We start from the raw sequence: 26,409 nt of genomic DNA on the forward strand, positions 1-26,409 counted from the left end.
TTTCAGACAGAGACCCTAAATTTTCTGACGTCTGCGGGGAGAACATCGAGTTATCTAAAAACCGGAAGATAGCCAGATGGCGCCACACGTATTCCGCTGGGCGTCTGTTCGCTTCCCGCCAAATGTTCAAAGACGAAAACCTCGAGGTTGTGGTTGACGGGAGTGGGCATGTTGGGATAGGTATTATAAAAACCGACCCGGGGACGCTGAAGGATCTCCGAGAGGGCGCCACATCTGCTTGTAAACCGAAACTGGTGACGGACATACGAGTACACAAGAGGGAGGGCTTAGTAAAAATCAAACTGAGGGAGGAGGACAAGGCCACTAAACTGGACATTACGTATTCAGGTCAAAAGGTCGTCGTCAAAGTCAACAAAGACGAGAAATTCTGGCTGACCTTTGAACTCAAGTTTGGATCTGCTGTCATAAAATTTAGTAAGCGTTTCAAATGTTTTCTTTAGTTTCTCTGATTCATAAAACTTGATTTTTATCAACTTTACGAAGATCTGTTGATAATAAAAATTCTATATTGCAATAAATATGTTCATATATCTGGGACACATGTATGCATTGGAAACAGAAAAATCAGTTTACCGGTTTATTTCCCAGTTGTGTAGATGGGTGGCTATACCTTTTCTCACTGAAACATTAAATTTCACTGTCATCGTTATCGCTAGAGTTCCTATAGTTTTTACGTTAAAATGATATTTAACAAATGCAAATACGTTCCCTTTTTTGGTCATATCGACACATGCGATTGATTTCAAATCAGAATGAAATATGAATTTTTTTCAATTCCTCTTTTTAATTTCGTTAATGACGCAAACATGGAACAGACTATCGTGTTTATGGCCGGCGGAACAAATAGAACCCATAAATCTATCAAATGTACACACGATTTTGTTTGAGTACGTACGACCTTTAACAATTGTAGGAGTGATGGAATTTGACAGAATTTAATATCAATGAATTCAATGCAATTTGATACATCTAACATGTGGATATCGACTTCAGGTTTTTTTTTATCTAAAGAAGCAAGTTAAATCACACCTGAAATAAAATATATCACGCACTTCTTACATGTGGGACATTTCAAGGGTTCCTCGCATAAGGGTCCCCATGCACCAAACAAGGGGCGCAGATAACTATAGTACAGATCATGGACAGATCATTTGCATTTTGATTTATTGATATTTTGTAAATATCATAATCTTGTCACCGCATGTAGGTAAACATACGGGGTTCTATGATCACGTGTAAGTAAACATACTGGGCTCTATGATCACGTGAAGGTAAACATACGGGTCTCCGTGACACAGATATCAATACCGGGTATTAAGGATCGATGTAGCCGTCTAAATAAACAGGGGTTATCTCTTACTGACAAGTTAGCATTGAAGATGTTGACGGCTCGCCCCTCACTATAAGTATAATGATAGGATCTCCAGACACGTGTTTGGATGTCTATTCATTTGAACATTCTCGGTGATAAATGTATTTCTCAAACCTCAAAGTGTAACTTTTCAAAGATTTTTTCACCTACAATAAAACAAATAGATAAATATTAATAATTAAAATATGATTTTTTTAATGAAACTATTTAAAGCATATTCATATTATAAAAATATATACATAAAGTAATAGTATGGAACGCCAACACTGCCTTATAGCATACAACTATGCATTTATTATGTCAATTTACCATTATGTGATGTGAACATATCTTTACGTTATGTCAATTTTTTATGAGATTATGTAAAAATATCTTTACATCATGTCAAAGCTGCATTACATGAAGTAAATACATCCTTTCATTATGTCAGCACTTCATAACTTGAAGTCGAAAATTCATTATGTGAAGTGATAATATGTTTACATTGTGTTAAAACTTTATTACGTGAAATGAATGTTTCTTTACATCATTTCATTTCTTTAATATGTGAGGTCAAAATTGCATTACGTCAAGTGAATTGTGTTTTATAATTAAACTTATCATTACATGAAGTCAAAAGCCCATTCCTTTTTGAGAGTGTATATTTCTATTATATCAAAGCATTATTACATGGTATGGGTTTATCTTTATTTTACGAGAGCATCGTGATGTGAGGTGAACACATCTTACCTTTATGTCAGTGCTTTATTACGTGGTGTAAAAAGTGTATGACATTATGTGAACATATCTTTATGTTGTATCAACACTTTATCACATTATGTCAAAACTCAATTCCGTGATGCGGATATATAATAACGTTATGTCAACTCTTTCTTATGTGATCTTCAAATTTCTTTATATTGCGTTAACTCTTTATCATGTTGATTCCAAAAGTGCATTACCTGATGTAAAAATACATTTACATTATCTCAAAGCTGTATATCTGGTATACAATGAATGTTGACGACCGTGTTTTATGACTGGTAAGAGGGGGGGGGGGGGTCCTGATTGATTAGGAAGAATTACAGGCACAAAATATCAGCCCCCCCTCTTTCCCCAGACATAACTTTACAATAGAAAATGTAATGGTTATTGAAAGTACAGCCCCCCACCCCCACTTTTTGTTGAAGTATAGTCCACTGAGGGTAATGTAGTATATCTGACAAAAAAATTAGGACTGCATGAGTTACCCCCTAATAGGATTTTCGGGCTTGGAGTGAACCATTTTTTTTTTTGGCTTCTCAAGTTTTTTTTTTTGGGGGGGGGGCGAACATTTTTTTCTGGCTGACCCCCCTCCTTTCGAAAAAGACGATACCTCACTGGAATTAGTAATTTTTTCAACCATTCCAGGGCCAGAGTTCTATTACAAAAATCTACCAATCCCTCATCTAAATCAATTGAATATGCCTTAGTAAGCATGCATGGACATATATCAGTAACGGATATGAGAATCTTGAACAAAAAAAAATGTCCAAGCCTGAAGGGGGCGGTTTATGGTTGGAGACCAAGGGGGAAAGCGGAGAAGCTCTCAGGCTTTATAGTTTTATAAAAAAAGTTTTGAACTTAATTCAGCTAAACTTAATGTGAAACTAATGCAATGTCCTACAAAGTAAAACCAATAAATTTATTAATTTTATGTACATGTAGATTTTGGTCACTAAGTAGGGCGGGATTTCCCCCTCCCCCTAACCCACCAGTGCACGTGTGTTTTGTGTTTTCACTTTAAAACAAAAGGAAAGTTCAAGACTGATAAAAAAAAACTTATTACAATGTTCTTAGTAAGATCAGAAGTTAAGACTTTTAGAAAAAAAAAAACAAAACAAAAAAAAAAACAAAAAACAAACAAACAAACAAACAAACAAACAATTCAAAATAAAAAGAAAAAAAATTGCTGCACGACTCATAATATTTGATTTATTTAATTATCAGATTAAAGTAAACGCCATTGAATTTCGACGTGACTTTAATTCACAGTCGCAGTGTTCAGGCTTTGCACGTTTCAAGATTGTCAATCCTTTGTCGCTTAAAATTTTTATTTAAAGATGCCATTCCCAAATCGCTGAGATTTCTTTTTTTTCTCTCCCGCCAATTTAGTGCTTGCGGAACGCGGAAAATACGTTATGCTCATATAAAGGCCGAGGATATCCGTGTTCGCATAACGTAAGAGTGAATCGACATAATGTACTTAGTGTGAGTTATCATAAAGAATTGACATAATGTAATGATAGGTTAACACAATGTAATTGTTGTTTGATTAAATGTCATGAACAGTAAACATAACGAAATGCAAGAATGTGTAAATGTCATAAAGTGTTGACATAATGAAAAGGAAGGTTTACACGATGCAATGGTAGTGTGGGATAATATCATAAAGAATTGACAAATATAATGGAAGGTGACACAATGCAGTAGTAGTATGGGTTAATGTCATAAAGAGTTGACATAATATAATGGAAGGCTGACACAACGCAATAGTAGTGTGAGTAAATGTCATAAAAAGTTGACATAATGTAATGAAAGGTTGAAACAAAAAAATAATAGTGGGAGTAAATGTCATGAAGAGTTGACATAATGAAACCGAAGGTTGACATAATGTAATAGTAGTGTGAGTAACTGTCATATGGAGTTGACGTTATGTAAAGGAAAGTTCACACAATGCAATAGTAGTGTGACTAAATGTCATAAAGAGTTGACATAATGTAAAGGAAAGTTCACACAATGCTAAAATGAGTTAATATCATGTAGAGTTGACATAATGTAATAGAAGGTTGACACAATGTAATAGTTGTGTGAGTAAATGTCATAAAGAGTTGACATAATGTAATGGAAGGTTGACGCAGTGCAGTTGTTGTGTTCTGCTATAAGGCAGTGACGGCGTTCCATATAATAGTTTGTTTTTTAATTAGACACTCAAAGCAAATACGAAAATGTGAAAAGTTATTTTTTTATCGAAACCTCACCGTAAGCCAGGCTTAAGGAAATGACTCAAAAAAAGAGTTACCTGCAATTTTTTTAAGCCTACCTGTAAGAAAACACAGAATGTAATTTTTGTCTTCTCAAATTATTATCAAAAAACTGCTTCATAATAAAAAAAAATGTCTTACTAATCATGACGTAATTAAAATATGAAATAAATCTGCTCATCAATTTTTTATAGCAAGAATAACTCGTACATTTATTGTCTCGATTAAATCACACATTACGTGTAAAATTATTGCTCATTTTTTAAAAAATTTTAAAATTTTTTTTTGTTTACAGAAAGTCCTGACATATCATTCCACCAAAACGCAGGCAGAAATATCAGTTTCCTCGACAAAGAAAGGAGATCCGCCAAACTTGATGTGGAATATCCCGCGGTCACGTGTTGTCTGTGGCGGAAGTTACGTGTTAACGAATACGTCATCTTCAGTGTACTTCCGCTAAAGGACGGCGAGAAAGACCCGTCCACTTACTATATGGTTCTTGGTGCTAGTCAGTTAGAGCCGGTCCAGCTTCGGTCACGTGATCCGGAAAGTTTTAAAGCAGACTCCCGCGCCCCAACCCCCTCGCGATGGAAGGTTATAAATAGATTTGATAAGGACGTCTGTTACGGCGAGGTTCGGGTGGGGATCGGACCAAACGGCAGAATCCGCGCCTTCCATTCTAGTGGATTCGAAACGGAAATGGACTTTGACCCGCAAGAGAAATCATCGCAATGTCTTTTTGTTCTTAGCTTGTTCAGGACCGAAGTTCGAATAAAAGAGTTCGTGGAGGAAGAAACGCTTTATGATTACGCCCTGAAATCCTTTCGGAAAGCCTCTAGAAAGTGTCAATCTGATTCAGTATACATAGATGTTATTGACGATAATACACCAGTAAATTATGATATTCAAAATAAACAAGGATTAAGGTGCCTAAAAAGCAAAAGCTTTCCGATGGCTAACCCTACACAAGGAGATGAGAAGGAGAGACAGTCTCTGACGTTCCGTCCTCGGGAACCATCGGATAATTACTATGATGATGTGGCACTGGGGAATCAAGAGGGTACTGTTTTCTCCGACGATACGTCACAGATTGACGCAGTGTATTGTGACGTCATAGGAGAAGGGCATATAGACGATTCCGAATCTAATCTGACCCTGTCACCTGTCCATAAAGATTCGGTAAAAAGTGAACGTCACTATGACGAAATCCTAATCAATAACGAATCAAGTCCAAAAGTCGCGAAAAAGACAAACAAATCGCCTCAGATAATCCGAAAACCTGTCTCACTGATCCTTGATAAAGTTCAGGGAATTAAGAACGTGTTTACAAAGAGAGCGGAACACCCTTATGATGACGTTAAAGATGATGAAATAAAAAGTGATAGCGTTTCTAAAAGCCTTGGGACCACACTCGTATCGGTTCCCTCTGATGACGTAACAATAGAAGAAAACACGTACTGGGAGGTACAGGAAGTCCCTCGAGGAGAAAAAGAAAAGGAAACACCACCGATAGCGCATGCGCGGAATAATGGAGCAACTAGTTCTCCATCAAAAGATAGACCAAAGGAAACGCAAGCCGTAAAGAGTATAGACACAAAAGAAAAAGAAAACAAAGCAGGTGTCAATGAACTACGAGAGAGACTGGAGTCTCCGCAGGTTAAGATGGTGAAAAGTGAAAGTGAAAGTTGCATTTCAAAATCACTTTCAAATGAAATTAGTAACAGTGACATGGAGACACAGAATAACGTTAACGTCAAATTACTGATTAAAAAATTTGGAGGAAACGAAAACGAGGCTGGAAAAGTAAACAGTTGTGCTTTGCGTGAAAAACATCCAAGGACACCATTGTTTCATACAAGTCCATCAGCACCGGCACTCTCTCAACGTTCGAACTCTGACGATAATCTCGCATTGTCTCGCTCTGTCTCACATAATGCCGAACCACCAAAGAATGAAAGCGAGGCTGCGTTGAAGAATAAACATAAGGGTTCCTCAGACTTAGCTAATAAGGAGGAAAAAACGTGTGTTCTGAACGAAACATTTGACTCAATAAATCTTCTGCTGAATTTGGGGAAAGGGAAGAAGGAAAAACATAAAGGAAAAGACAAGAAAAAATAAGGGGAGTGGGGAAAACTAAAGGAAAAGACAAAAAAAAAATTAAAGGAAAAAAAGGAGCAAGCCAATTAAAAATTACGGGAATCTAAATAAGGAGAAATAATAAAGCAAATAGGTGAGAAACAAGAGGTCCATGGGCCACATCGCTCACCTGAGAAGCTTTGACCATTCTGTTCTTTACTAGATTTCCCCCTTGTATTACATATTGTGACCCCCCCCCACCCCACCGCTCATAATTTAGACAATTTGAAATCTACACTAACCCAGGATGCTTCCACATAAGTTTCAGCTTTTCTGGCCCTGTGGTTCTTGAGAAGATTTTCAAAGATTGTTCCTATATATTTCTATGTAAAACTTTGATTCCCCATTGTGGCCCCAACCTACCCGCGGGGGGTCATGATTTGAACAATTTAAAATCTACACTACCCCAGGATGCTTCCACATAAGTTTCAGCTTTTCTGGCCCAGTGGTTCTTGAGCAGAAGATTTTCAAATATTTTTCCTATATAATTCTATATAAAAATTTGATTCCCCATTGTGGCCCCGCCCAACCCCCGGGGGTCATGATTTGTACAATTTAGAATCTACACTACCTCAGGATGCTTCCACATAAGTTTCAGCTTTTCTGGCCCAGTGGTTCTTGAGAAGAAGTTGAAAATGTGAAAAGTTTACGGACGGACAGACGGACGGACGGACGGACAGAAAAGCTCAATTGAGCGTTCGGCACAGGTGAGCTAAAAAGGGAAGAAAAACAGAGAAGGAATATATATAATAAAAAAAATTGTTGTAATACTTATTTTCAAAGGATCCTTGCTGTTCATGAATGAATGTCTCAAATCCCTCAGAATATGTGCCATTATAATTAAGTTTTGCTGATCTCCTTTGTTGCGGTAATATGATGATATCAGGATTTTATTGTATATGCGATACAGAGAGAGAGAGAGAGAGAGAGAGAGAGAGAGAGAGAGAGAGAGAGAGAGAGAGAGAGAGAGAGAGAGAGAGAGAGAGAGAGAGAGAGAGAGCTTGAGCTTGAGCTTTTAATTGATTTCTATTATATGTGGTTTGTTTTTTTTTAAAATATATTTTGATATACATGCATTATTAAATATTTACTTATCACTGATATCTGCTGTAATCTTTAAAAAATGACCCAGATAATTACTGTATAAAACAGGGGGTAATCAACAGCAATGAAGCTCAAAGAACATTTAAAGTACTCAGAAGTACAGAGAGCCGGGCTTATTTACAGAGTAGAATGGATTTCTTACACGAATCACGTTTATATTCTGAGGAAAACATTATTTTAAAACTATCAGTATAAATGATAAGACACTGACAGTGAGTTTTTCAATCCTAATACCACGGTCCGATTTTGTCAGAATCAGAATTAATCTGGTACCGCAGCTGAATGTAAACAAACAGGCCAGTCTGGTTCCCTCTCCTGCTTTACCCCGTATGTGTAGAGAACTACGGTAACACTGATTATCAAAAATCCTTACGTTAATGAACTATGTTCTTTGACTTATGAAGTTTTCAAAGTCATTACTACTAATGTTTATTTTATATAGATAAAACTTCGTTTTATTTTTGTTGCTTTATTTAGCGTTTGTATTATCTCAAAAGCTGTTGAGAGTAAGAACTATATTTTTGCACGTAACTTTAAAATGGCGACTATGGGGTCAACATCCTGCCTTGAACAGGATCACATAAGCCGGCAATTGCTCTTTGAGCAATAAGCCCGGCTAAAAATTACAAATTACTGGTAAAAGACATTGCTAATGCAGATATATTTCCAACAGAGTTCTCTTCCAAACACCAAATTCATCGCCCAATAAATAAAAAAAAAAATAAGATATTTCAATAAATGTTGCAAAAGAAATTTAAAAAAAAAGTCACCGAATGCCGTAGACACTTACCCTTCAAAGAAAAAAATCCCTGAAATGACACATTTTTTTCCGAAGCTTTATATGTTTCTTAACATGAGGTCATATTTCTGGAATGGTACAACTCTATGTTTTATTCACAACTCATACTTAGCCAAAATAACTTTAAGGGCAAATGAGGCCAAAAATGTATAATCAACAAGATTATATTGTTTTCTACTTCTTTACTCTTCTTCACATGCATAAGCTACCCTTTTCTCTCTATAAAATATATTTGTACATTACATGAAATGTATGCTTTGCGTCAGACTTATTTCAGATTTAAATTGAATGTTATCATGTCCTTTGATCCTGTCAAATTTTGTGACCAATCAGCAGGGGATGCTTACTAGTCCATGGCACCTGATCCCACCTCTGATGTTTTGGAGGTTCATGTTTGCTCTTTGCCTATTTTGTATTTTTATATAGACTTTTGGGTTTGAATACCGTTCTTTATCTTAGTATCCTTCAACAAGCACATCAGTTATATACTTAGATTAACAGGGGTGTTTTTCCCTACGTGGCACCCGAACCCACCCCTGATGTTTATGAGATGCATAGTGACCGCTTATCATGAATGCATGTCCTTCAGTGTAAATAATAAGCAAATTAAGTATCTTTCAGGGGTTTCTTTTATTGTACAATTTATCTATAGTTATCGCCTCTCATTGGAATGTGATGTATTTCTTTGTCATCATCTTTGAAAATCCATTAAACCTCGGGAAATCGGCAAAACACTTCCTCTAGTACTGAATCTCCGTCGCTATGGTAACCAATGAAGCCCAGACTTCCTCGGCGTTCGGTATAATTTCTGACTCGGGCAGGATGAATCCGGATTGTCCAAAACTAGCTTCCGCCGGTCTCATCTCGTAAGTGTACGCATACTTGATTCCCGCCACTGACTTCGCCCAATCATAGGATCCTCCAGATGCAGCGTCTACAGAAGAAAGAAAAAGTTCCGTAAATATGGATGATTGAAGAAATAAGACTGAGTTGAAATGGGGGTTTTATGAATCTCAGCTTCATTGCAAAATGCTCCATGCTCATATTGAATTGATGCTTATACAGAAACTTTAATGCATGAAACTACATTTATTATAATAACATAAAGGAAGAGTAATTGTATTCGTACACAGTAGATCAGGTGGCGTTCCGGCGGTGTACACCTCTCCATGAATTGTTTTCAATGACGCCATGCCAGCTTCCGCTACACGCATCTACAAGAATAAAATTGATTGGAAGTTTTTCGAAATGTATTTTAAAGTCGACAGAACTATTACAATGTGTCACAAGTCGAAGTTCTTTAGGCTATATACACTGTATCTATCATTTCGAAATTTGAAGAAAGTCACGTTTTAGGGATTTGAAATAATGGATTTATTATGACTTCCTTAGCATAAACATTATTTCTGTAAGGCGCAGTTATTTTCATGACATTTTTATTTCTTACGAAATTGAAGTACCTTACCAGCCTTGAGGACTCAATCTTGGTTTGGATTACTCTTTGCTCCTGTTACAGTTAAATGTATATGTTAGCTCTTCTTGTAGCTCAAAATTTCTGTTGAGTTTTTAGTACGATAATGTTTTTTACCATCTATTCTATGGAGGGTAATCGTGGTCAAAAATCCAGACTTGTAAGTTTGTAAATCCAAACTTGAAAGTTTGTCAATCCAAACTTGTGACTATAAAACTGATACGATTTCAAGTTTTGATTAACAAACTTACAAGATTGGATTTACAAATTTACAAGTCTGAATTTTCGAACACAATTACGTATACCCTCCATACTATTCACTATCTGAGGTCTTGATGTTTGTACATGTATATCTATCTTTAATGGTAGCCTACACATTGATGCATTTTTCCATCTTGAAGTACCATTTTCTGTTATCTGAGTCTTACGTGTTGATGTGTCTATGTTTTATGTTTTATGTTATATTTAACATGTCTAATGTTTGCCTACTCGTTAACGTATTTTACCAACTCTTCATTATCTGAGGGCTTGGTGTAGGTATATCTATGGTTGTATTATCTCTAATGGTAGCCTACACTTTAATTATCTTACCATCTCTTCATTATCTGAGGGCTTGGTGTAGGTATATCTATGGTTGTGTTATTTCTAATGGTAGCCTACACTTTGATTATCTTACCATCTCTTCATTATCTGAGGGCTTGGTGTGGGTATATCTATGGTTGTGTTATTTCTAATGGTAGCCTACACTTTGATTATCTTACCATCTCTTCATTATCTGAGGGCTTGGTGTAGGTATATCTATGGTTGTATTATATCTAATGGTAGCCTACACATTGATTATCTTACCATCTCCTCATTATCTGAGAGCTTTGTGTAGGTATATCTATGGTTGTGTTATTTCTAATGGTAGCCTACACTTTGATTATCTTACTATATCTTCATTATCTGAGGGCTTGGTGTAGGTATATCTATGGTTGCATTCTCTCTAATGGTAGCCTACACTTTGATTATCTTACCATCTCTTCATTATCTGAGGGCTTGGTGTGGGTATATCTATGGTTGTGTTATTTCTAATGGTAGCCTACACATTGATTATCTTACCATATCTTCATTATCTGAGGGCTTGGTGTAGGTATATCTATGGTTGCATTCTCTCTAATGGTAGCCTACACTTTGATTATCTTACCATCTCCTCATTATCTGAGAGCTTTGTGTAGGTATATCTATGGTTGTATTATATCTAATGGTAGCCTACACATTGATTATCTTACCATCTCTTCATTATCTGAGAGCTTTGTGTAGGTATATCTATGGTTGTATTATTTCTAATGGTAGCCTACACTTTGATTATCTTACTATATCTTCATTATCTGAGGGCTTGGTGTAGGTATATCTATGGTTGCATTCTCTCTAATGGTAGTCTACACATTGATTATCTTACCATCTCTTCATTATCTGAGGGCTTGGTGTGGGTATATCTATGGTTGTGTTATATCTAATGGTAGCCTACACATTGATTATCTTACCATCTCCTCATTATCTGAAAGCTTGGTGTAGGTATATCTATTGTTGTTTCATCTCTAATGGTAGCCTACACTTTGATTATCTTACCATCTCTTCATTATGTGAAGGCTTGGTGTAGGTATATCTATGGTTGTGTTATTTCTAATGGTAGCCTACACTTTAATTATCTTACCATCTCTTCATTATCTGAGGGCTTGGTGTTGGTGTATCCGTACGGCGTCAATAAGAGCTGGGAGTAAGCATGGAACGAGAGAAACAGCTTGATCCGGGCTCTCTCTGTCAATATGGCGTCACGGATGTTGCTAGTTTCTGACTCGGAGAAGGCTCTGGTTCCGGGATAAATATCGCTACAGGGATTGGTGCTAGTACCCGCACCTGAAGAATTAAGAAATATGCTGCTGATTTAAATTGTACATTTTAAACCATTAATTTTGTGTTAAAAGGTATTTAATGCGATTTCTATACATAATATATCTCTTAAGAAGTTTTCATCAATTTAATTCAACGTCAGTTTATGCTTTATGGTTATCCCTTACCTTAATCCTGCTTCGATTTATACTAGATATTAACTAGATATTAGCTTTAATCCTATCCTTGGTTATTTAAGACATGAGTTTTAAAAACAAATTACCTAGGTTGTATCAGGAAAATTTGGAAAGTTATTAACTTCTTTCATAATAATTTAGTTTTCAATCATTTGTAGTGAAAAAAGACATTTCCCCCTTAAAGTGGACGTCACATTGTGTATTTGTTAAATGTATCGTCACGTGGACTGATACGTTGACATAAGTCTTTGTGACGTATGCAATAAAGATTATAAGATATAATATCTTTATCCAATCAAAAGACACGTTACATCCAATATCAATTTGTATTTAAAAGAAAACCTCCAAAGGAAATGTCAAAGTTCCGGTTAGGGTCAACTCCTACACACCGACCAGACTGTCGGCTCCGTGTCTTTCTCCATAGTCGATCCTAGAAAAATACAATTAGTGAGAAAATGTCATGAAATACAGTGCATATAATTAGTGTTTATAAACAGAGTCTCTCATTCATTGCCATTGTAACAAACATTATGATAGCATTTCTATTACGCGCTTTCATACATCACATGAGATTGCATTTCTTCTGCTACAAATACATTTAACCTGTTGATCTTGACCTCTGAGTATAATTTTTTTTTTCAAAACTTTTAACAAACATTAACCTTAGCCATAACTATTGACTTAATCAATTTTTGTAGAAAATAATGCTAAAAAGACTTTCATGTATAGTCAAGTTTTTATTTTTAATTATGAATCTAGTTTTTTTAATTGTCTTAATGGTTTTGTTAATAATGATACACACCGTAGTATGGCTGTACTCGTAACCATCAGGGTTGGCGGAGGGGATGATGTGCCAATCAAACTCGTCCATTAACCGAGTCACGTCAGAATCTGACCCGTACTCCGTCAACAACTGAAAATAAGAGAGAGAGGATAAAGCAAGGGTTGGCGGAGGGGATGATGTACCAACCAAACTCGTCCATTAACCGAGTCACGTCAGAATCTGATCCGTACTCTGTAAACAACTGAAAAGAAGAGGAAGGATGAATCAACCTAATCACCCAAAGAATCCGACCCGTCGTCTGTCAACAACTGAAAACTATAGGCTCTGTGAGCAATGAGCTCACTAAATGATGCCCCCGCCTCCCATATGGTTATAATGGCAACGTCCATGTTTTGCTGTTGCCGGGAAACCCAAAGTATGTGTCGGATCAAAAAGTAAAATAGAGAGTGCACAATTGCTATATGTAATAAGGATTATGTTAAAGTTTCATCAAATTTCACTCAGTGGTATCAGAGGAGTTGCCGATAAGATGTGGGTACCTCAAAGCGTAACAGACAGGCGGACGGACGAAGAGACAGACGGACGTACATATCGAGTACAGTATACTTTTCAAGAGAGGGGTATAATAAGAGATAGGATAAATTAACTGTGTCATCCCCAGAATACGACAAGTACTGTGTCAACAACTAAAATTAAGAGAAAGGAAAAAAAAACAACTGTGTCATCCCCAAAACATTGCCCAAATATTTCTTAAACTGTGTAAAAGAGGGCGGAAGAAATGAAAAATTACTTAGCCCTGTAACATTAATATATTTGTGCATTGTGTAAATGGTGGCATTCTCTAAACGTATTACATTTTGCTGTGTATATTTTTGTAGCGTTATTGATGGAAAGCAATATTTGCTAATTCAAATACAACGCTAAATGTCTCGCACGTATATCTATAGAGAAGAACATTAAGATACGCACTAAATCAAATCAACGCTAACTTGTTCAAAATTCAATTTTCGCCAAACATAGAACGCGCTAAATATAATACATTTACAGTATACATTGGTTATTCTGTAAATGTCGGCATATTCCTTGTTAATTCTGTAAATGTCGGCATATACCTTGTTTATTGTGTAAATGGCGGTGTATACCTTGTTTATTGTGTAAATGGTGATATATATCTTGTTTATTGTGTAAATGGTGATATATATCTTGCTTATTGTGTAAATGGTGATATATATCTTGGTTATTGTGTAAATGGCGGTATATTCCTTCTTTATCGTGTAAATATCGGTATATATCTTGGTTATTGTGTAAATGGTGATATATATCTTGTTTATTGTGTAAATGGTGGTATATATCTTGGTTATTGTGTAAATGGTGATATATATCTTGTTTATTGTGTAAATGGTGGTATATATCTTGTTTATTGTGTAAATGGTGATATATATCTTGTTTATTGTGTAAATGGTGATATATATCTTGGTTATTGTGTAAATGGCGGTGTATACCTTGTTTATTGTGTAAATGGTGATATATATCTTGTTTATTGTGTAAATGGTGATATATATCTTGGTTATTGTGTAAATGGTGATATATATCTTGGTTATTGTGTAAATGGCGGTGTATACCTTGTTTATTGTGTAAATGGTGATATATATCTTGTTTATTGTGTAAATGGTGATATATATCTTGGTTATTGTGTAAATGGTGATATATATCTTGTTTATTGTGTAAATGGTGGTATATATCTTGGTTATTGTGTAAATGGTGATATATATCTTGTTTATTGTGTAAATGGTGGTATATATCTTGTTTATTGTGTAAATGGTGGTATATATCTTGTTTATTGTGTAAATGGTGGTATATACCTTGTTTATTGTGTAAATGGTGATATATATCTTGTTTATTGTGTAAATGGCGGTATATATCTTGTTTATTGTGTAAATGGCGGTATATACCTTGTTTATTGTGTAAATGGTGGTGTATACATTGTTTATTGTGTAAATGGTGGTATATACCTTGTTTATTGTGTAAATGGCGGTATATACCTTGTGTATTGTGTAAATGGCGGTATATATCTTGTGTATTGTGTAAATGGCGGTATATATCTTGTTTATTGTGTAAATGGTGGTATATACCTTGGTTACTGTGTAAATGGTGGTATATACCTTGTTTAATGTGTAAATGGCGGTATATATCTTGTTTATTGTGTAAATGGTGGTATATACCTTGTTTATTGTGTAAATGGTGGTATATACCTTGTTTATTGTGTAAATGGTGGTATATACCTTGTTTATTGTGTAAATGGTGGCATATACCTTGTTTATTGTGTAAATGGTGGTATATACCTTGTTTATTGTGTAAATGGTGGTATATACCTTGTTTATTGTGTAAATGGTAGTATATACCTTGTTTATTGTGTAAATGGTGGTATATACCTTGTTTATTGTGTAAATGGTGGTATATATCTTGGTTACTGTGTAAATGGTGGTATATATCTTGTTTACAGTGTAAATGGCGGTATATATCTTGTTTATTGTGTAAATGGCGGTATATATCTTGTTTATTGTGTAAATGGTGATATATACCTTGTTGTTTATTGTGTAAATGGCGGTATATATCTTGTTTATTGTGTAAATGGTAGTATATATCTTGTTTACTGTGTAAATGGTGGTATATACCTTGTTGTTTATTGTGTAAATGGCGGTATATACCTTGTTTATTGTGTAAATGGCGGTATATATCTTGTTTATTGTGTAAATGGCGGTATATACCTTGCTTATTGTGTAAATGGTGTTATATACCTTGTTTATTGTGTAAATGGCGGTATATACCTTGTGTATTGTGTAAATGGTGGTATATACCTTGTGTATTGTGTAAATGGTGGTATATACCTTGTTTATTGTGTAAATGGTGGTATATACCTTGTTTATTGTGTAAATGGTGGTATATACCTTGTTTATTGTGTAAATGGTGGTATATATCTTGTGTATTGTGTAAATGGTGATATATACCTTGTTTATTGTGTAAATGGTGGTATATATCTTGTTTATTGTGTAAATGGCGGTATATACCTTGTTTATTGTGTAAATGGTGATATATACATTGTTTATTGTGTAAATGGCGGTATATACCTTGTTTATTGTGTAAATGGTGATATATACATTGTTTATTGTGTAAATGGCGGGTTATACCTTGTTTATTGTGTAAATGGTGGTATATACCTTGTTTATTGTGTAAATGGTGATATATACCTTGTTTATTGTGTAAATGGCGGTATATATCTTGGTTATTGTGTAAATGGTGTTATATACCTTGTTTATTGTGTAAATGGTGGTATATACCTTGTTTATTGTGTAAATGGTGGTATATACCTTGTTTATTGTGTAAATGGTGGTATATACCTTGTTTATTGTGTAAATGGTGGTATATACCTTGTTTACTTTGTAAATGGCGGTATATACCTTGTTTATTGTGTAAATGGCGGTATATACCTTGTTTATTGTGTAAATGGTGGTATATATCTTGTTTATTGTGTAAATGGTGGTATATACCTTGTTTATTGTGTAAATGGTGGTATATATCTTGTTTATTGTGTAAATGGCGGTATATACCTTGTTTATTGTGTAAATGGTGTTATATACCTTGTTTATTGTGTAAATGGCGGTATATACCTTGTTTATTGTGTAAATGGTGGTATATACCTTGTTTATTGTGTAAATGGTGTTATATACCTTGTTTATTGTGTAAATGGCGGTATATACCTTGTTTATTGTGTAAATGGTGGTATATACCTTGTTTATTGTGTAAATGGTGGTATATACCTTGTTTATTGTGTAAATGGTGGTATATACCTTGTTTATTGTGTAAATGGTGGTATATACCTTGTTTATTGTGTAAATGGTGGTATATACCTTGTTTATTGTGTAAATGGTGGTATATACCTTGTGTATTGTGTAAATGGTGGTATATATCTTGTTTATTGTGTAAATGGTGGTATATACCTTGTTTATTGTGTAAATGGTGGTATATACCTTGTTTATTGTGTAAATGGCGGTATATATCTTGTTTATTATGTAAATGGTGATATATATCTTGTTTACTGTGTAAATGGTGATATATACCTTGTTTATTGTGTAAATGGTGGTATATACCTTGTTTATTGTGTAAATGGCGGTATATACCTTGTTTATTGTGTAAATGGTGGTATATACCTTGTGTATTGTGTAAATGGTGGTATATACCTTGTTTATTGTGTAAATGGTGGTATATACCTTGTTTATTGTGTAAATGGTGATATATACCTTGTTTATTGTGTAAATGGTGATATATATCTTGTTTATTGTGTAAATGGTGGTATATATCTTGTTTATTGTGTAAATGGTGGTATATATCTTGTTTATTGTGTAAATGGTGATATATATATTGTTTATTGTGTAAATGGCGGTATATACCTTGTTTATTGTGTAAATGGTGATATATATATTGTTTATTGTGTAAATGGTGGTATATACCTTGTTTATTGTGTAAATGGTGGTATATACCTTGTATATTGTGTAAATGGTGGTATATATCTTGTGTATTGTGTAAATGGTGGTATATACCTTGTTTATTGTGTAAATGGTGGTATATACCTTGTTTATTGTGTAAATGGTGGTATATACCTTGTTTATTGTGTAAATGGCGGTATATATCTTGTTTATTGTGTAAATGGTGGTATATACCTTGTTTATTGTGTAAATGGTGGTATATACCTTGTTTATTGTGTAAATGGTGGTATATACCTTGTTTATTGTGTAAATGGTGGTATATACCTTGTTTATTGTGTAAATGGTGGTATATACCTTGTTTATTGTGTAAATGGTGGTGTATACCTTGTTTATTGTGTAAATGGTGGTATATACCTTGTTTATTGTGTAAATGGTGGTATATACCTTGTTTATTGTGTAAATGGTGGTATATACCTTGTTTATTGTGTAAATGGTGGTATATATCTTGTTTATTGTGTAAATGGTGGTATATATCTTGTTTATTGTGTAAATGGTGGTATATACCTTGTTTATTGTGTAAATGGTGGTATATATCTTGTTTATTGTGTAAATGGTGGTATATATCTTGTTTATTGTGTAAATGGTGGTATATACCTTGTTTATTGTGTAAATGGTGGTATATACCTTGTTTATTGTGTAAATGGTGGTATATACCTTGTTTATTGTGTAAATGGTGGTATATACCTTGTTTATTGTGTAAATGGTGGTATATACCTTGTTTATTGTGTAAATGGTGGTATATACCTTGTTTATTGTGTAAATGGTGGTATATACCTTGTTTATTGTGTGTATATATCTTGTTTATTGTGTAAATGGTGGTATATACCTTGTTTATTGTGTAAATGGTGGTATATACCTTGTTTATTGTGTAATATTGTATATACCTTGTTTATTGTGTAAATGGTGGTATATACCTTGTTTATTGTGTAAATGGTGGTATATACCTTGTTTATTGTGTAAATGGTGGTATATATCTTGTTTATTGTGTAAATGGTTGTATATACCTTGTTTATTGTGTAAATGGTGGTATATACCTTGTTTATTGTGTAAATGGTGATATATACCTTGTTTATTGTGTAAATGGTGGTATATACCTTGTTTATTGTGTAAATGGTGGTATATACCTTGTTTATTGTGTAAATGGTGGTATATACCTTGTTTATTGTGTAAATGGTGGTATATACCTTGTTTATTGTGTAAATGGTGGTATATATCTTGTTTATTGTGTAAATGGTGGTATATATCTTGTTTATTGTGTAAATGGTGGTATATACCTTGTGTAAATGGTGGTATATATCTTGTTTATTGTGTAAATGGTGGTATATATCTTGTTTATTGTGTAAATGGTGGTATATACCTTGTTTATTGTGTAAATGGTGGTATATATCTTGTTTATTGTGTAAATGGTGGTATATACCTTGTTTATTGTGTAAATGGTGGTATATATCTTGTTTATTGTGTAAATGGTGGTATATATCTTGTTTATTGTGTAAATGGTGATATATATCTTGTTTATTGTGTAAATGGTGGTATATATCTTGTTTATTGTGTAAATGGTGGTATATATCTTGTTTATTGTGTAAATGGTGGTATATACCTTGTTTATTGTGTAAATGGTGGTATATATCTTGTTTATTGTGTAAATGGTGGTATATATCTTGTTTATTGTGTAAATGGTGGTATATATCTTGTTTATTGTGTAAATGGTGGTATATACCTTGTTTATTATGTAAATGGTGGTATATACCTTGTTTATTATGTAAATGGTGGTATATATCTTGTTTATTGTGTAAATGGTGATATATGTGTAAATGGTGGTATATATTGTTTATTGTGTAAATGGTGATATATACCTTGTTTATTGTGTAAATGGTGGTATATATCTTGTTTATTGTGTAAATGGTGGTATATATAATGGTGTATATACCTTGTTTATTATGTAAATGGTGGTATATATCTTGTTTATTGTGTAAATGGTGATATATATCTTGTTTATTGTGTAAATGGTGGTATATATCTTGTTTATTGTGTAAATGGTGGTATATACATTGTGTATTGTGTAAATGGTGATATATATCTTGTTTATTGTGTAAATGGTGGTATATACCTTGTTTATTGTGTAAATGGTGGTATATATCTTGTTTATTGTGTAAATGGTGGTATATATCTTGTTTATTGTGTAAATGGTGGTATATATCTTGTTTATTGTGTAAATGGTGGTATATATCTTGTTTATTGTGTAAATGGTGGTATATACCTTGTTTATTGTGTAAATGGTGATATATACCTTGTTTATTGTGTAAATGGTGGTATATACCTTGTTTATTGTGTAAATGGTGATATATATCTTGTTTATTGTGTAAATGGTGGTATATACCTTGTTTATTGTGTAAATGGTGATATATATCTTGTTTATTGTGTAAATGGTGATATATACCTTGTTTATTGTGTAAATGGTGATATATACCTTGTTTATTGTGTAAATGGTGATATATATCTTGTTTATTGTGTAAATGGTGGTATATATCTTGTTTATTGTGTAAATGGTGGTATATACCTTGTTTATTGTGTAAATGGTGATATATATCTTGTGTATTGTGTAAATGGTGGTATATACCTTGTGTATTGTGTAAATGGTGGTATATACCTTGTTTATTGTGTAAATGGTGGTATATACCTTGTTTATTGTGTAAATGGTGGTATATACCTTGTGTATTGTGTAAATGGTGGTATATACCTTGTTTATTGTGTAAATGGTGATATATACCTTGTTTATTGTGTAAATGGTGGTATATACCTTGTTTATTGTGTAAATGGTGGTATATACCTTGTTTATTATGTAAATGGTGGTATATACCTTGTTTATTATGTAAATGGTGGTATATATCTTGTTTATTGTGTAAATGGTGGTATATATCTTGTTTATTGTGTAAATGGTGGTATATATCTTGTTTATTGTGTAAATGGTGGTATATATCTTGTTTATTGTGTAAATGGTGGTATATACCTTGTTTATTGTGTAAATGGTGGTATATACCTTGTTTATTGTGTAAATGGTGATATATACCTTGTTTATTGTGTAAATGGTGATATATACCTTGTTTATTGTGTAAATGACGGTATATACCTTGTGTATTGTGTAAATGGTGGTATATACCTTGTTTATTGTGTAAATGGTGGTATATACCTTGTGTATTGTGTAAATGGTGGTATATACCTTGTTTATAGTGTAAATGGTGATATATACCTTGTTTATTGTGTAAATGGTGATATATACCTTGTTTATTGTGTAAATGGTGGTATATACCTTGTTTATTGTGTAAATGGTGATATATATCTTGTTTATTATGTAAATGGTGGTATATATCTTGTTTATTGTGTAAATGGTGATATATATCTTGTTTATTATGTAAATGGTGGTATATATCTTGTTTATTGTGTAAATGGTGGTATATATCTTGTTTATTGTGTAAATGGTGGTATATATCTTGTTTATTGTGTAAATGGTGGTATATATCTTGTTTATTGTGTAAATTGTGGTATATACCTTGTTTATTGTGTAAATGGTGGTATATACCTTGTTTATTGTGTAAATGGTGATATATATCTTGTTTATTGTGTAAATGGTGGTATATACCTTGTTTATTATGTAAATGGTGATATATACCTTGTTTATTGTGTAAATGGTGATATATACCTTGTTTATTGTGTAAATGGCGGTATATATCTTGTTTATTGTGTAAATGGTGGTATATACCTTGTTTATTGTGTAAATGGTGGTATATATCTTGTTTATTGTGTAAATGGTGGTATATATCTTGTTTATTGTGTAAATGGTGGTATATACCTTGTTTATTGTGTAAATGGTGGTATATACCTTGTTTATTGTGTAAATGGTGATATATACCTTGTTTATTATGTAAATGGTGGTATATACCTTGTTTATTGTGTAAATGGTGGTATATACCTTGTTTATTGTGTAAATGGTGATATATACCTTGTTTATTGTGTAAATGGTGGTATATACCTTGTTTATTATGTAAATGGTGGTATATACCTTGTTTATTGTGTAAATGGTGGTATATACCTTGTTTATTGTGTAAATGGTGGTATATACCTTGTTTATTGTGTAAATGGTGATATATATCTTGTTTATTGTGTAAATGGTGATATATACCTTGTTTATTGTGTAAATGGTGGTATATACCTTGTTTATTGTGTAAATGGTGGTATATACCTTGTTTATTGTGTAAATGGTGGTATATACCTTGTTTATTGTGTAAATGGTGATATATATCTTGTTTATTGTGTAAATGGTGGTATATACCTTGTTTATTGTGTAAATGGTGGTATATACCTTGTTTATTATGTAAATGGTGATATATACCTTGTTTATTGTGTAAATGGTGGTATATACCTTGTTTATTATGTAAATGGTGATATATATCTTGTTTATTGTGTAAATGGTGGTATATACATTGTTTATTATGTAAATGGTGATATATACCTTGTTTATTATGTAAATGGTGGTATATATCTTGTTTATTGTGTAAATGGTGATATATACCTTGTTTATTGTGTAAATGGTGGTATATACCTTGTTTATTGTGTAAATGGTGGTATATACCTTGTTTATTGTGTAAATGGTGGTATATATCTTGTTTATTGTGTAAATGGTGATATATACCTTGTTTATTGTGTAAATGGTGATATATACCTTGTTTATTGTGTAAATGGTGATATATACCTTGTTTATTGTGTAAATGGTGGTATATACCTTGTTTATTATGTAAATGGTGGTATATACCTTGTTTATTGTGTAAATGGTGGTATATACCTTGTTTATTGTGTAAATGGTGATATATATCTTGTTTATTGTGTAAATGGTGATATATATCTTGTTTATTGTGTAAATGGTGGTATATATCTTGTTTATTGTGTAAATGGTGATATATACCTTGTTTATTGTGTAAATGGTGGTATATATCTTGTTTATTGTGTAAATGGTGGTATATATCTTGTTTATTGTGTAAATGGTGGTATATATCTTGTTTATTGTGTAAATGGTGATATATATCTTGTTTATTGTGTAAATGGTGATATATATCTTGTTTATTGTGTAAATGGTGGTATATACCTTGTTTATTGTGTAAATGGTGATATATATCTTGTTTATTGTGTAAATGGTGGTATATACCTTGTTTATTGTGTAAATGGTGATATATATCTTGTTTATTGTGTAAATGGTGGTATATATCTTGTTTATTGTGTAAATGGTGATATATACCTTGTTTATTGTGTAAATGGTGGTATATACCTTGTTTATTGTGTAAATGGTGATATATATCTTGTTTATTGTGTAAATGGTGATATATATCTTGTTTATTGTGTAAATGGTGATATATATCTTGTTTATTATGTAAATGGTGATATATATCTTGTTTATTGTGTAAATGGCGGTATATATCTTGTTTATTGTGTAAATGGTGGTATATACCTTGTTTATTGTGTAAATGGTGATATATATCTTGTTTATTGTGTAAATGGTGGTATATATCTTGTTTATTGTGTAAATGGTGTTATATACCTTGTTTATTGTGTAAATGGTGGTGTATACCTTGTTTATTGTGTAAATGGTGGTATATATCTTGTTTATTGTGTAAATGGTGGTATATACCTTGTTTATTGTGTAAATGGTGGTATATACCTTGTTTATTGTGTAAATGGTGGTATATACATTGTTTATTGTGTAAATGGTGGTATATATCTTGTTTATTGTGTAAATGGTGATATATACCTTGTTTATTGTGTAAATGGTGGTATATATCTTGTTTATTGTGTAAATGGTGGTATATACCTTGTGTATTGTGTAAATGGTGGTATATACCTTGTTTATTGTGTAAATGGTGGTATATATCTTGTTTATTGTGTAAATGGTGGTATATACCTTGTTTATTGTGTAAATGGTGGTATATACCTTGTTTATTGTGTAAATGGTGATATATATCTTGTTTATTGTGTAAATGGTGGTATATACCTTGTTTATTGTGTAAATGGTGATATATATCTTGTTTATTGTGTAAATGGTGGTATATACCTTGTTTATTGTGTAAATGGTGGTATATACATTGTTTATTGTGTAAATGGTGGTATATACATTGTTTATTGTGTAAATGGTGGTATATACCTTGTTTATTGTGTAAATGGTGGTATATATCTTGTTTATTGTGTAAATGGTGATATATATCTTGTTTATTGTGTAAATGGTGGTATATATCTTGTTTATTGTGTAAATGGTGGTATATACCTTGTTTATTGTGTAAATGGTGGTATATACCTTGTTTATTATGTAAATGGTGGTATATACCTTGTTTATTGTGTAAATGGTGGTATATACCTTGTTTATTGTGTAAATGGTGGTATATACCTTGTTTATTGTGTAAATGGTGATATATACCTTGTTTATTGTGTAAATGGTGGTATATACCTTGTTTATTGTGTAAATGGCGGGTTATACCTTGTTTATTGTGTAAATGGTGATATATACCTTGTTTATTGTGTAAATGGTGGTATATACCTTGTTTATTGTGTAAATGGTGGTATATATCTTGTTTATTGTGTAAATGGTGGTATATACCTTGTTTATTGTGTAAATGGTGGTATATACCTTGTTTATTGTGTAAATGGTGATATATATCTTGTTTATTGTGTTATGGTGGTATATACATTGTTTATTGTGTAAATGGTGGTATATACCTTGTTTATTGTGTAAATGGTGGTATATATCTTGTTTATTGTGTAAATGGTGGTATATATCTTGTTTATTGTGTAAATGGTGATATATATCTTGTTTATTGTGTAAATGGTGGTATATATCTTGTTTATTGTGTAAATGCTGGTATATACCTTGTTTATTGTGTAAATGGTGATATATATCTTGTTTATTGTGTAAATGGTGGTATATACCTTGTTTATTGTGTAAATGGTGGTATATACATTGTTTATTGTGTAAATGGTGGTATATACCTTGTTTATTGTGTAAATGGTGATATATATCTTGTTTATTGTGTAAATGGTGGTATATACCTTGTTTATTGTGTAAATGGTGATATATATCTTGTTTATTGTGTAAATGGTGGTATATATCTTGTTTATTGTGTAAATGGTGGTATATACCTTGTTTATTGTGTAAATGGTGGTATATACCTTGTTTATTGTGTAAATGGTGATATATATCTTGTTTATTGTGTAAATGGTGATATATATCTTGTTTATTGTGTAAATGGTGATATATATCTTGTTTATTATGTAAATGGTGATATATATCTTGTTTATTGTGTAAATGGTGATATATATCTTGTTTATTGTGTAAATGGTGGTAAATACCTTGTTTATTGTGTAAATGGTGATATATATCTTGTTTATTATGTAAATGGTGGTATATATCTTGTTTATTGTGTAAATGGTGATATATACCTTGTTTATTGTGTAAATGGTGGTATATACCTTGTTTATTGTGTAAATGGTGGTATATATCTTGTTTATTGTGTAAATGGCGGTATATACCTTGTTTATTGTGTAAATGGTGGTATATACCTTGTTTATTGTGTAAATGGTGGTATATACATTGTTTATTGTGTAAATGGTGGTATATATCTTGTTTATTGTGTAAATGGCGGTATATATCTTGTTTATTGTGTAAATGGTGGTATATACCTTGTTTATTGTGTAAATGGTGGTATATACCTTGTTTATTGTGTAAATGGTGGTATATATCTTGTTTATTGTGTAAATGGTGGTATATACCTTGTTTATTGTGTAAATGGTGGTATATACCTTGTTTATTGTGTAAATGGTGATATATATCTTGTTTATTGTGTAAATGGTGGTATATACCTTGTTTATTGTGTAAATGGTGATATATATCTTGTTTATTGTGTAAATGGTGGTATATACCTTGTTTATTGTGTAAATGGTGGTATATACATTGTTTATTGTGTAAATGGTGGTATATACATTGTTTATTGTGTAAATGGTGGTATATACCTTGTTTATTGTGTAAATGGTGGTATATATCTTGTTTATTGTGTAAATGGTGATATATATCTTGTTTATTGTGTAAATGGTGGTATATATCTTGTTTATTGTGTAAATGGTGGTATATACCTTGTTTATTGTGTAAATGGTGGTATATACCTTGTTTATTATGTAAATGGTGGCATATACCTTGTTTATTGTGTAAATGGTGGTATATACCTTGTTTATTGTGTAAATGGTGGTATATACCTTGTTTATTGTGTAAATGGTGATATATACCTTGTTTATTGTGTAAATGGTGGTATATACCTTGTTTATTGTGTAAATGGTGGTATATACCTTGTTTATTGTGTAAATGGTGATATATACCTTGTTTATTGTGTAAATGGTGGTATATACCTTGTTTATTGTGTAAATGGTGGTATATATCTTGTTTATTGTGTAAATGGTGGTATATACCTTGTTTATTGTGTAAATGGTGGTATATACCTTGTTTATTGTGTAAATGGCGATATATATCTTGTTTATTGTGTAAATGGTGGTATATACCTTGTTTATTGTGTAAATGGTGGTATATACATTGTTTACTCTGTAAATGGTGGTATATACCTTGTTTATTGTGTAAATGGTGGTATATATATCTTGTTTATTGTGTAAATGGTGGTATATATCTTGTTTATTGTGTAAATGGTGATATATATCTTGTTTATTGTGTAAATGGTGGTATATATCTTGTTTATTGTGTAAATGGTGGTATATACCTTGTTTATTGTGTAAATGGCGATATATATCTTGTTTATTGTGTAAATGGTGGTATATACCTTGTTTATTGTGTAAATGGTGGTATATACATTGTTTACTCTGTAAATGGTGGTATATACCTTGTTTATTGTGTAAATGGTGGTATATACCTTGTTTATTGTGTAAATGGTGGTATATATCTTGTTTATTGTGTAAATGGTGGTATATACCTTGTTTATTGTGTAAATGGTGGTATATACATTGTTTATTGTGTAAATGGTGGTATATACCTTGTTTATTGTGTAAATGGTGGTATATACCTTGTTTAT

The 26,409-nt window shown here is 32.4% G+C and overlaps 2 protein-coding genes across 4 annotated transcripts in view; one reads left to right on the forward strand and one right to left on the reverse strand.

The window, feature by feature from the left end:
- Positions 1 to 8: 8 nt before the first annotated feature.
- LOC134241865 (uncharacterized) lies at positions 9 to 7,433 on the forward strand (the record flags this gene model as incomplete). The annotated part of the gene is made up of 2 exons (XM_062723885.1): positions 9 to 435; positions 4,691 to 7,433. Coding segments are annotated over 2 exons (2,250 nt in total), but the record flags the coding sequence as incomplete, so codon positions are not given.
- A 1,627-nt stretch (positions 7,434 to 9,060) lies between these two features.
- The window catches only part of LOC134241866 (carboxypeptidase B-like), a 43,903-nt gene continuing 26,554 nt past the window's right edge, over positions 9,061 to 26,409 (reverse strand). For all 3 annotated transcript variants that reach the window (XM_062723888.1, XM_062723886.1, XM_062723887.1), the window contains 5 exons: positions 12,777 to 12,887; positions 12,317 to 12,404; positions 11,602 to 11,804; positions 9,564 to 9,648; positions 9,061 to 9,368 (listed from right to left, as the gene is read on the reverse strand). In XM_062723888.1, coding sequence (XP_062579872.1) covers positions 9,175 to 9,368; positions 9,564 to 9,648; positions 11,602 to 11,804; positions 12,317 to 12,404; positions 12,777 to 12,887 — 681 coding nt within the window. In that variant the 3' untranslated portion in view covers positions 9,061 to 9,174. The remainder of the gene's footprint in view (positions 9,369 to 9,563; positions 9,649 to 11,601; positions 11,805 to 12,316; positions 12,405 to 12,776; positions 12,888 to 26,409) is intronic.

Source organism: Saccostrea cucullata, unplaced genomic scaffold (genome assembly GCF_032062105.1).
Source record: "Saccostrea cucullata isolate Sc308-1 unplaced genomic scaffold, CSIRO_AGI_Scuc_v1 ctg2693, whole genome shotgun sequence".
Lineage (NCBI taxonomy): Eukaryota > Metazoa > Mollusca > Bivalvia > Ostreida > Ostreidae > Saccostrea > Saccostrea cuccullata.